We start from the raw sequence: 11,493 nt of genomic DNA, 5'->3' as shown, positions 1-11,493 counted from the left end.
TTTCGATATTAGTTTATATTTACAAACATGTAAAAGTACAAAGCAAAATTTAACTAAGCACACACGTAATCGTTGCAATTAAATACTAGCAAATATTTTCTGCCTCACAAAAGTACGGTAATTTTGCATCACAGGGAACATCGTCAAGAAATCCATCTCGCGAAATAGCACCACAATTTTCAAATTCTTTTCCGTCTGGCTTTCCAGGTAACCATTCAGGAAGACCTGCAGATTCTATTGGTTCACCTATAAGAAAATATAAAGTATTCATGAATACCAGAAACACATTTTAATTGGTTAGGTTCATAAAGTCGATAAATATATTGGTCTACAAATACATATTATATATATATATATATATATATATATATATATATATATATATATATATATATATATATATATATATATATATATATATATATATAGGTGTTAATGAACTATATCGACAAACTTTTGAAAGAAGATTCCTCACAATGAAGTCAACAGGAAAAAAGTTCATGTAAGCATGTGGAAAAAAAGTAGTCTACATAGTTTCAGAGCAAATGCCTTCCAAAGTGTGAAAAAGTACATCGCAGCACGAATTGTTCCGAACGTAAACCAATGCGGTGGCGATTTTTAAGACTTCCGACTTTCGCCGATGAATTCAGTGTTCAATGCTTGCAAGGTTTGCTTTTTGCCTACTTTTGAATCCACTTTTAAACCTGTGCACATCTGGGAATTCTGCTGGGACAATGTTTGGGAATTATAATGTGTGAAATCTTTTGTGCACCATTACACATTTGGTTTCTGAAATATTCATTTTAGGATAATGTATGTGTGACTTCCTTTACGCCGCTTTCAACAGCCACTCCACGGATCCTCGTGTTCGAAATAACCTTGTTGGGATTTATTTTTTTCACATCAGCTTTTGGATAGCTCTGTCTCTGAAATTACATTATTATTATTATTATTATTATTATTATTATTATTATTATTATTATTATTTTGATGTGAGGTATCACCTCTTAAAAGTTTATTGCTATAGTTAATTAACATCCTCTTATATACAGGGTATCTATAACGTCATTTAAGACGTATGTAAGTAAGGACAAGCATACCGAAAGGTACACTCGCAATAAACACGAATCAGTACCTTTTAACATGGTTGTGTGATAACTAATGATCACTCTAATCACACACGTAGTCATACAGTACATTCTTTAATATACGTATCAAATTTTAACGTGAATACCTTATAATTTTAGACGTGTTTCCCAGCGTTATTCTGTGACAAATTACACCAGCTATACTCAAACAAGTATTTCAAACCACAGAACAGCGCTGGGAAACACGTGTAATGCTACAAGATAATCACGTTCAAATTTACTGATTTCTTAAGGAACGTGTATATGCTTGTGGGTAGAGTGAGTTAGTTGTCAGACAACCATGTTAAAAAGTACTGATTCATCTTCGTAGTTTGTATAAATGGTAAACATAAGGTGACTTTACAGACTCTCTGTACATATTATATGCCTTATAATATATATATATATTCTGCAATATCACTAGATTAACAGTGTTGCTAACTCAAAGTTACATTTTGTATTTTAAATGACAACGCCAGGTTATTAAATGTTTTAAATCTATATATTAAATGAATGCAAAGTGTCACACTAATTTTGTAAGTGTTGCTACAATATAACTAATATCGAAAAACATAAGAAGTGTTCCTATGAGGGAAGCCAGATCTAATGGGAGTACCGGTTCTGGGTTCGATACTCGTTTGTTCCAGTGCGGGAAGACCGACTAATAATAGTAATATTGGGATTCGAACCTTGGATCTCTTTTGGAGTCTTCCTTTAACATCATTCATTTGTAAAAGACTGGCAATAAACAAGTATCTTCACTCCTCCACGGTCCAAGAATTCGAGCGTAGCACTAACTAGAGACATTTGCCGTTTACCCACCGTCGCTGATGTGTCAGCTTCAAGATATACCAATTAATACCTGTAAAAGAATACAAGTGGGGCAGCAATGCATACTTTACGCCAGATGAGAAGTGGGAAACGAAAGTAAATGTTTGAACTTCTCTATTGATGGATACCTTACCTTCTGACAAACACTTTATGTCGCATTCGCTTTAATTTATACATATTTTAACCGCTAAAAGAAAACAACTTATTAAACACATCTGGTTAGCACTTTTCACTTCAAAATAATAACAAGAATTTTAAATTAGCACTATATTCTCATACACTTTCACTGTATGAATTACATATGATTCAACAATAATAACATTTGCAAATTATGGATAATATTTTACTTGACGATGTATTGGCCCTAATACGCGATTTCGCGACGATCTATAAACGCGCACGACGATATAGACGGACGTAACAACGAACATCCATACACGTTCATGAGAAAGATTTCGTTTGTATTGCTACTTGAAGATAACAGCTCGATGGTTCCATTTCTGCAATGCACGACGAATCAAAGAGAAGTTTCTTCGTTGAGGTTAACTGTGAAGATGTTCATTACCATATTACGATAAAAGACATAGTTGATTTCACAGTATCACCACTGTTAAATATACAAATTTGGTGTAGCACTATTATAAAGTATTCAACTCAATTGATTAATTCCACATGAGAGTTTGTTTAAATTCGAACGTTATGTTCCACAAATTATTTTACATTATTTTAGAAGTTAGACACTGAAACTTTACGTATGTCTATACTTTAAGTGAAGACAGAAACTTGGTACCTTGTGCTTCACATGGTGGCTAAGAAAACACACACCTCTCTTCACGCCTCACATAGTTGCCAGATAGTAGCGCAAGAATACACTGACAAAACTAAAATATAGTTCGTAGAGAACATTAAGTTTTTACGTTATTATATTCTTAATAATATATAATAAATGGTCCATAGGTTAATAAAAATCACATTAAAAACACTGATTATTCCAATAAGTTATGGAACTGACGATTTTTGGTAATTCCTACATTGTCACGTAAAAATCTATCATCATCATGAGAGTTCACTGCGTGGGCGTTTCTTTCGAGGGTAGCAAAATTTTTCTTCTTAATATGGACTGACGGGAGGAAGTAAGACTGTCTGGAAAAGTGAGGTACCTTTTGGGTGACAAATTCCTAAGCATTGTTCTCTTCCAATTGTTCGCTGGCTGCTTTCATTTCTAAGAATTGAGGCTGGGGAAATACGAGGGTTGATTTAAAAATTCATGCCAATCCATACCGTTACAACTGGCGGCGAACGGACTGTCCACTGAAGGTATCACAGAAGTGGGCAAGAACCCTGGAATCCAAGTCTTTATAATCCCACTGCAACACTACAGCAATCACAGCACTCCATTAGTCCATAAAGGGTTAATGTCATTTTGAGTTCGTTTTCACTGAAGAATAACAGTTTGTAGCTTCACTCGAACGCACATAATCGCGAAATTCGAAGAATAACGAACGCGAGGGCCATTTACGATAACGCGAGGGCCATTTCGTAAGTGTCTTTTGAGTCCTTTCATTTTTATTATTTGTTTATATTTTTCATTTATTTTAATTATTCCTTGAAACATAAACACAAGATAATTTCAATATTTGAATATAAATCAATAGTTGTTTGTAATTCAAAATACTATTCAACATTATACTTCATAATATTTTTCAAAGTCCAAACCAAGTTACACAAACATATTAATATACGTAATGCAATAATATATTTAATAAAACATTACATTTGGTAAGGTATTGTATTCAATGCCATATTTAAAAATGCACAATACAAACAAACTAAATGTATACCAATAAATTTAAAATGGTAGAGTTGCTTTAATATTCTACAATAATGCTTCTTAATTCTACGATAAAACACACAGTATCATTCAAAAATAGCATATATCATCAAATAATTCAACTTGTCATAATTTTATTTTTCATGAAAATAAGATATTCATTCCTACTATATGTGTAGAAAATGTATTGCAATGAAAACATCAACATTATTCATAAAATTCAAAAATGTACTTTCATTGACATGTTAACACAAAACATTTATCAAGAATATTCGAAATAATTCAACGCAACTAAAACATACGATATAATACACACGATTGGTTCATTTTTATTAAGATTACATATTAAAAACACATGTGTAAATATAACACTAAAAATATTTCATTTACTATGAAATGAAAGACTGGGCACATGTGAGCTCGTCACGCTCAAAGTATATAAAAATATACTGCCTGCATAAAGTATGCAAGACCCTAACTCAATTATTAATTAATGTTTCCATCCCCGAAGCAAAGTGAAAAGATAGAACGTTTGGTTAAAATTCAAAAATAATATAGAGGGGACTAATAAGAAAATTGCCTACTCCGGGCATTACATAATATGGATAACCCATAATAATGGAGGGACCTTTGCTTCAATGTCTTCAAGTACTACTTGAAATGTTTTCATATTTAACGAAAAAGTTAATACAAAGTAAATGCAACAATAGTTGCTAACAATTAGCATGTACATAACTTACTTAGTACTTATTTATAGTAAGATGTCTCATTATATTTTCGTTTCATCTGAACGACGCGTCATGAAGGTGGGTACAAGTGTAAAATACTACTACAATAACTTACCACACCAAACTTCAAGTATCCTCAGCTGATTACTAATCCCAGAGGCATACTAATTGGTTAAAACAAATAAATTGACGTAACACATCGTAAATATACATTACTATTAATTGACGCATAGTTGTTGTTTAAAAGTTGAAATCTTTAATTCGTTAATTTAAAATATGCTTATTCAGGTTTATTACCGAATGGTTTCTCACCAGAATATTTAAATTTGTGATTCGACAAATTTTTAATTTTGTAAAATTGCAACACTGTGATGGAATACTCATTAGAGATTTTCCACATCTTCACTACGCAAATTTATTTCTTTTCACTATATTTGATAATTTTCATTACGCAAATTCACTCTTGCACTTCGAAAAGAAACACTATTTTTTATCATTCAAAAAATGAAATTTCGTGGTGATGCCTAAACAAAAAAGTATGCTATTACAAATAGTTTCGTAGTACGTATTTAAAATATCAAGATTTTTTTTTGTAGGTATCTCTCATGCAACATTTTCAATATCTTATAAGATGCAATAATGTATGAAGTGAAAAAATTAATATTGAAAATTTTCTTGAATCTATTGGCTATAGCCATTAACGTGATACACACAATAAAATATTATTGTTTTTATTTAAACATTCGAAATTTTATAAAACACTAACAGTGTTAAAAAATATTTATAGTATGAAAAATAATTACTAACAACAAAAGAAATTTTGTACAAAATTTTCTGCAATGTATCCAGAATTTATTTTCATTGCCATGTTAAAAATATGGAAAATAGGCAATCCGGCTATGTAATAATGTCGTTTACCCAATTCCTTTTCGTATTGGATTTATTACAACATCGTAGAGTAAAATTCTCATGCATTGAAAAATTTTGAATTTAACTTCCATAGTAGGCATCCATGGGATTTTGTTAATACAAAAACACAACATTCTGTAAGCACTAGATTTTTGTGTTACCTTACTATGAGAACTAGCAGTTACCTTACGAATTGTTTGTACACTCGGAACATTTACCAATTGAGTGTCATTACAAATATTAGTAGTGAAGAATTTATGCTTTCTTCGTAGGTGTAATACCTTACTTAATTTACGGACCTTTTTGCCAATTTCCACATTATTTTTCATTTTCGGACGGTGGAAAAACCTTTGCCTACCTCTCTTGGTTGCCAAATTGAAATTACTGTTCCTAAATTTCTCAATAATATTTCGAGTCGAGTACAAAGTGTTGGTTGGTGGATAATCAATCTGAACGTTTTGAGTTAGTTCAATACACTTTTTCTTACCTTTTCTAGATCTAACTTTTACGGATTTACTAGTTGCACGATGTATGCCAAGCGAACATGGAATGGTTTCATTTCTATTAAAACATACAATTACGAATATACATACTGTACCTTTCAGCAACACTAAAGATATATTACCACTGGAAAAATAATGCAACTCACCAATCTGAATTGGTTGCTTAATGCAGCTTACTGTGGGAAAACTCGTAACATGCCGTGTAAACACCACAAAAATTACAGGACTTGCAGACAAACATTTCTTATGAACAAGTAGCATTGAGCCGGAGGGGGGAAACAGTTGATCCACCCACTTCCTATCACATAAGGGACAAGTGCAGACTTTAATCTCGTCTAACAATACTACAACAGTATCACCTTTTATTTCCCTAGTGGTGGTTACGTTAACCACATTCGTACTACTATTGGAGGTAGCCTCCATGAAGTCAATCTGCACGGTGTTTACATTTACACTGACATTTTCATTACTTACTTCGTTTCCCTGAGCAAAGACATCATTGTTATGTAAAACAGAAATATTTTCCAGCTTGGTTGTAATGCTTTGTAATTGTACGGAATTATTTTCCAACAACTGAAATAATTCATTCCACCTATTATTTTCACTTTCATTAATTTGGACAAAATGAAATTCTTGGACTTCAGATAACCTACCTTTTTTGACAGGATTTGGATATGAATCAATATCATCGGCAACATTTTCCAATTTTCGTTTACAACTTTTAGTTCTAACCTCAGAAGGACAACTATGGCGAACATGTGCTAACGGGTACACGTTAAATTCATCTGCGAATTTAACTTTTTTTGGAATTCTGTTTTCCTTATCGGTTTGACCCACATTACATGACATAGTATGTAAACTGACATCCTTGTTACATTTTTTGAGGATAGATTTGATACTACCAAGAGCATTTTGAGGAGGACTTTCAACATTACTTGAAAATGACTCTTTCTCCTCTTCCTTGAACGTACTATCCTGATTGCTAAAGGAACTAACGTCATTGGAATACTTTTTCTGTAGCCGTTGCACTATTATTTCAATAACCTTATTCTTGACATTAACGTCATCACATTGAAGTTTCAACTTTTTTGCTACATACTGAAAATATACATTTTTGCCGCGAGCACATTTCTCTTTCAATTTCTCGTATTGCTTAGTTTTACGTATACCACGTACACGGAGATTGACCTCCTTTTCTACGTTTTTCCTATATTCGCAATTAAAATTAAATACAAATTCACAAATAGCGATTTTCGCTGCTCTACTGAACCTATGAGTTTCTACATCAAGGCCTAAAACATTTTGAAACTCTTCTAAGCAAAATGGAACAGTACTATACTTATATTCATTTATTACGTTAGCGTACTGTAACTCTATCTGTGCTCTTATATTCATTAAATTCAGCGCTAGCATTTTGTACGTAGATTTATGAATTATATATTCTAAAATGAACACAACAATATAAGAATGTAAATAACACTACATGTGAAAGAATGCAAGGATATATTTCTTTCGCAGAACATTAATTGCTAGGTTTACAATTTAACTTTTCAGTGGTTGTTTCGCATTCTTGTATGCATAAACTGTAACCTACCTGCGCTTGTTCAGCAGTGTTTGACTGACTTAACAGCTCCTGAGAATTAATTGCAACCTTTTTGTGCGTTTCATACTTTTCTCGTAATTCAACCACATCTGCTCTTCAACTTTCAAATAGTTCAGTCAACTCTTTTTGATTTGATTTTAATATTTAGTTAGTTGCAGCTAAATCTGCGGACAAGTTTTTAACCGCTTCGAGCAGTGTTTCCATTTCACTAAGCGTTGACATTGTAAAATATTATACTACAAAACACAACACACCAGGCATTGAATACAAAATAGTGAAGTTCAAATATTCGCTTTCTCCCCACTAAAACATCTGTCCCTGTTCGGGCTCCATTTTATAAGAAGTGTCCCTGTTCGGGCGCCATTTTATAAGAAGTGTTCCTATGAGGGAAGCCAGATATAATGGGAGTACCGGTTCTGGGTTCGATACTCGTTTGTTCCAGTGCGGGAAGACCGACTAATAATAGTAATATTGGGATTCGAACCTTGGATCTCTTTTGGAGTCTTCCTTTAACATCATTCATTTGTAAAAGACTGGCAATAAACAAGTATCTTCACTCCTCCACGGTCCAAGAATTCGAGCGTAGCACTAACTAGAGACATTTGCCGTTTACCCACCGTCGCTGATGCGTCAGCTTCAAGATATACCAATTAATACCTGTAAAAGAATACAAGTGGGGCAGCAATGCATACTTTACGCCAGATGAGAAGTGGGAAACGAAAGTAAATGTTTGAACTTCTCTATTGATGGATACCTTACCTTCTGACAAACACTTTATGTCGCATTCGCTTTAATTTATACATATTTTAACCGCTAAAAGAAAACAACTTATTAAACACATCTGGTTAGCACTTTTCACTTCAAAATAATAACAAGAATTTTAAATTAGCACTATATTCTCATACACTTTCACTGTATGAATTACATATGATTCAACAATAATAACATTTGCAAATTATGGATAATATTTTACTTGACGATGTATTGGCCCTAATACGCGATTTCGCGACGATCTATAAACGCGCACGACGATATAGACGGACGTAACAACGAACATCCATACACGTTCATGAGAAAGATTTCGTTTGTATTGCTACTTGAAGATAACAGCTCGATGGTTTCATTTCTGCAATGCACGACGAATCAAAGAGAAGTTTCTTCGTTGAGGTTAACTGTGAAGATGTTCATTACCATATTACGATAAAAGACATAGTTGATTTCACAGTATCACCACTGTTAAATATACAAATTTGGTGTAGCACTATTATAAAGTATTCAACTCAATTGATTAATTCCACATGAGAGTTTGTTTAAATTCGAACGTTATGTTCCACAAATTATTTTACATTATTTTAGAAGTTAGACACTGAAACTTTACGTATGTCTATACTTTAAGTGAAGACAGAAACTTGGTACCTTGTGCTTCACATGGTGGCTAAGAAAACACACACCTCTCTTCACGCCTCACATAGTTGCCAGATAGTAGCGCAAGAATACACTGACAAAACTAAAATATAGTTCGTAGAGAACATTAAGTTTTTACGTTATTATATTCTTAATAATATATAATAAATGGTCCATAGGTTAATAAAAATCACATTAAAAACACTGATTATTCCAATAAGTTATGGAACTGACGATTTTTGGTAATTCCTACATTGTCACGTAAAAATCTATCATCATCATGAGAGTTCACTGCGTGGGCGTTTCTTTCGAGGGTAGCAAAATTTTTCTTCTTAATATGGACTGACGGGAGGAAGTAAGACTGTCTGGAAAAGTGAGGTACCTTTTGGGTGACAAATTCCTAAGCATTGTTCTCTTCCAATTGTTCGCTGGCTGCTTTCATTTCTAAGAATTGAGGCTGGGGAAATACGAGGGTTGATTTTAAAATTCATGCCAATCCATACCGTTACAAAAAAAAGCCAAATTTTGGAGGCTTCTGCGACAGTAATAATGCAAGTGAGACGGATGAGGCAATGGAAATCCAAAATACCTTAGAGATGAAATTACGATCATCATACGTCGAATTTTGAACAACCAGAAACAAAGCAAAAGAAATTGAAAATTTGACATTTTCCAAAGTACTATTAAAAAAAAACAACATAAGTATCACACTTAATTATGCAGATGATTTTCAATAGACAAAGATCATAATACCATTTAAGCAATTTAATGGAGCCGCCACTCAAATCTGGTGCAAGTGGTCCCTGGTTCGATTCCAGTTCCCGTTAATTAAACTTTATAATGGACAAATACTACGTTCGAAGGTTTTCTCGGGGTTCTTTTGTTTTCTCCCACTTTCGCCCTTTTACCATTATCATTCAACCCATCATCACAGTCTTCCTTAGCCTAGGATGATATAAAAAATATTTCTAATGATTGTTAAACTGCTTAAAATGGCATATTTGTCGGGACTTTTTCTTTTTAAGAAAGTTACTTTTCCTTTCTTTCCACAACCATAAATTTTGGTATATATAATTACTTCACAAAATTACAATTTTAAGCAGTGTGACACACTTCGCTAGTGTTTACTATATTGCCGAAACGGTTTGAGATATCAAACTGTTGTAAACAAAATTATGACCTTCACTTCTATCGAAAGTCGTGTATCTGATTGGATAAGATACATATATGAACATTTTTTTTTCGAGATAAAGCCTTTTTTTTTTAGAAAGAAAAGAATCAAATTTTCAATTCCTTGTATGATAACTTTGTTCCTATTAATTCGAAATACGTCATATCATGATATAGTATTACACACTATCGTATTTCCTATATGCTTCACCCCGTCTGTTTCAATTCCATTATTATTGGTTTAAAGGTTTCCAAATCATTGAATGTTTTAGATACTGCAGTGTCCTCAGTTTACAACACTGAATAATAAATGGAATATTGATAAGTTTCGTTTAACATGAAGATTTGAAATATGTAATACTCTGATTTAATGCTATTTAAGAACTATAACTATGCTGAGTTTAACATGAACATTTAAAATAGTATATAATAGTCTGATTTAGTGTTATTTAAAAATATATATAACTGTTGAGTTGGCAACACCATTAACCTGGGGCTATCACGGAATATGACAAACAATGTTCCCATGTTGATGTTCTCATGATAACGAAACTTACAATTTTTTCCTTTTAATTTAAATCTATTTGTTTAAAAGTTACAAGGGCATATAAACATAATTGGAAACAGTTGTCTTGCGTGAAACTGTCATATTTATAGTAATAAACTAAATTAAATTAGTAAAGTTTGGAATGAGGTCAGGGGCGTCATTTCAGACTTCGCTTGAGGGGGGCAAGAGCACCACCGACATAAGACTTTCCCGTATTGTACTAATATATTAGTAGACAATCGATTAAAGTATATGTATTCCTCCAACTCTTGGGGGGGGCAATTGCCCCTCCTACCCCCCCCCCTAAATGACGCCCCTGAATGAGGTGGCACTTTCTTTTAAAGCTGAAATATTGTCAGAGCTAACTCCCAACTCAATTAGTATGCAGCAAATGGACTTAGTGCTTGGGAAGAAGACTAATGTGGTTGAATTTCACCTAATACTATTAAAGATTTCTTTTATAAAGAAGTTGGGTACGAATATATTAAATATTTAATATATTTGCAGCATAAAAATAAAAAAAGTCTCTCCAAATTATTATTTTATTTGTCGCCAGAAAGGACTGGATTCCCTGACAAATCATGATCCACAAGAGAACAGGAAAAAACGAGAAATGTAAATTTTAAAAATTGCTGGGAAGCCTTTTAGATCTCAGACATACAGTGATCATCATATGTAATGAGAAGTGAGTTTAGTAACGAAATCTAGATATCAGAAACAATGGTAGATCATGGCAGAATCAGTTATGAAACCGGCACGATCCGAAGAAATGTTTCTGATTAGTGTTTGGTGGCAGTTTCCAGAGAGTTATTCACTGTGAAGTAGTGTCAGAATGTAATC

At 32.9% G+C, this 11,493-nt stretch overlaps 1 protein-coding gene across 4 annotated transcripts in view; it reads right to left on the bottom strand.

The window, feature by feature from the left end:
• The window catches only part of LOC145680815 (hemolymph lipopolysaccharide-binding protein-like), a 94,309-nt gene continuing 82,816 nt past the window's right edge, over positions 1–11,493 (bottom strand). For all 4 annotated transcript variants that reach the window (XM_081751892.1, XM_081751893.1, XM_081751895.1 and 1 more), the window contains one exon: positions 1–246. In XM_081751892.1, coding sequence (XP_081608018.1) covers positions 86–246 — 161 coding nt within the window. In that variant the 3' untranslated portion in view covers positions 1–85. The remainder of the gene's footprint in view (positions 247–11,493) is intronic.

Source organism: Thermobia domestica, chromosome 3 (genome assembly GCF_964235325.1).
Source record: "Thermobia domestica chromosome 3, izTheDome1.hap1.1, whole genome shotgun sequence".
Classification (NCBI taxonomy): Eukaryota; Metazoa; Arthropoda; class Insecta; order Zygentoma; family Lepismatidae; genus Thermobia; species Thermobia domestica.
The sequence above is the reverse complement of the archived record's forward strand: the minus strand, read 5'-3'. Positions and strand labels throughout refer to the sequence as shown.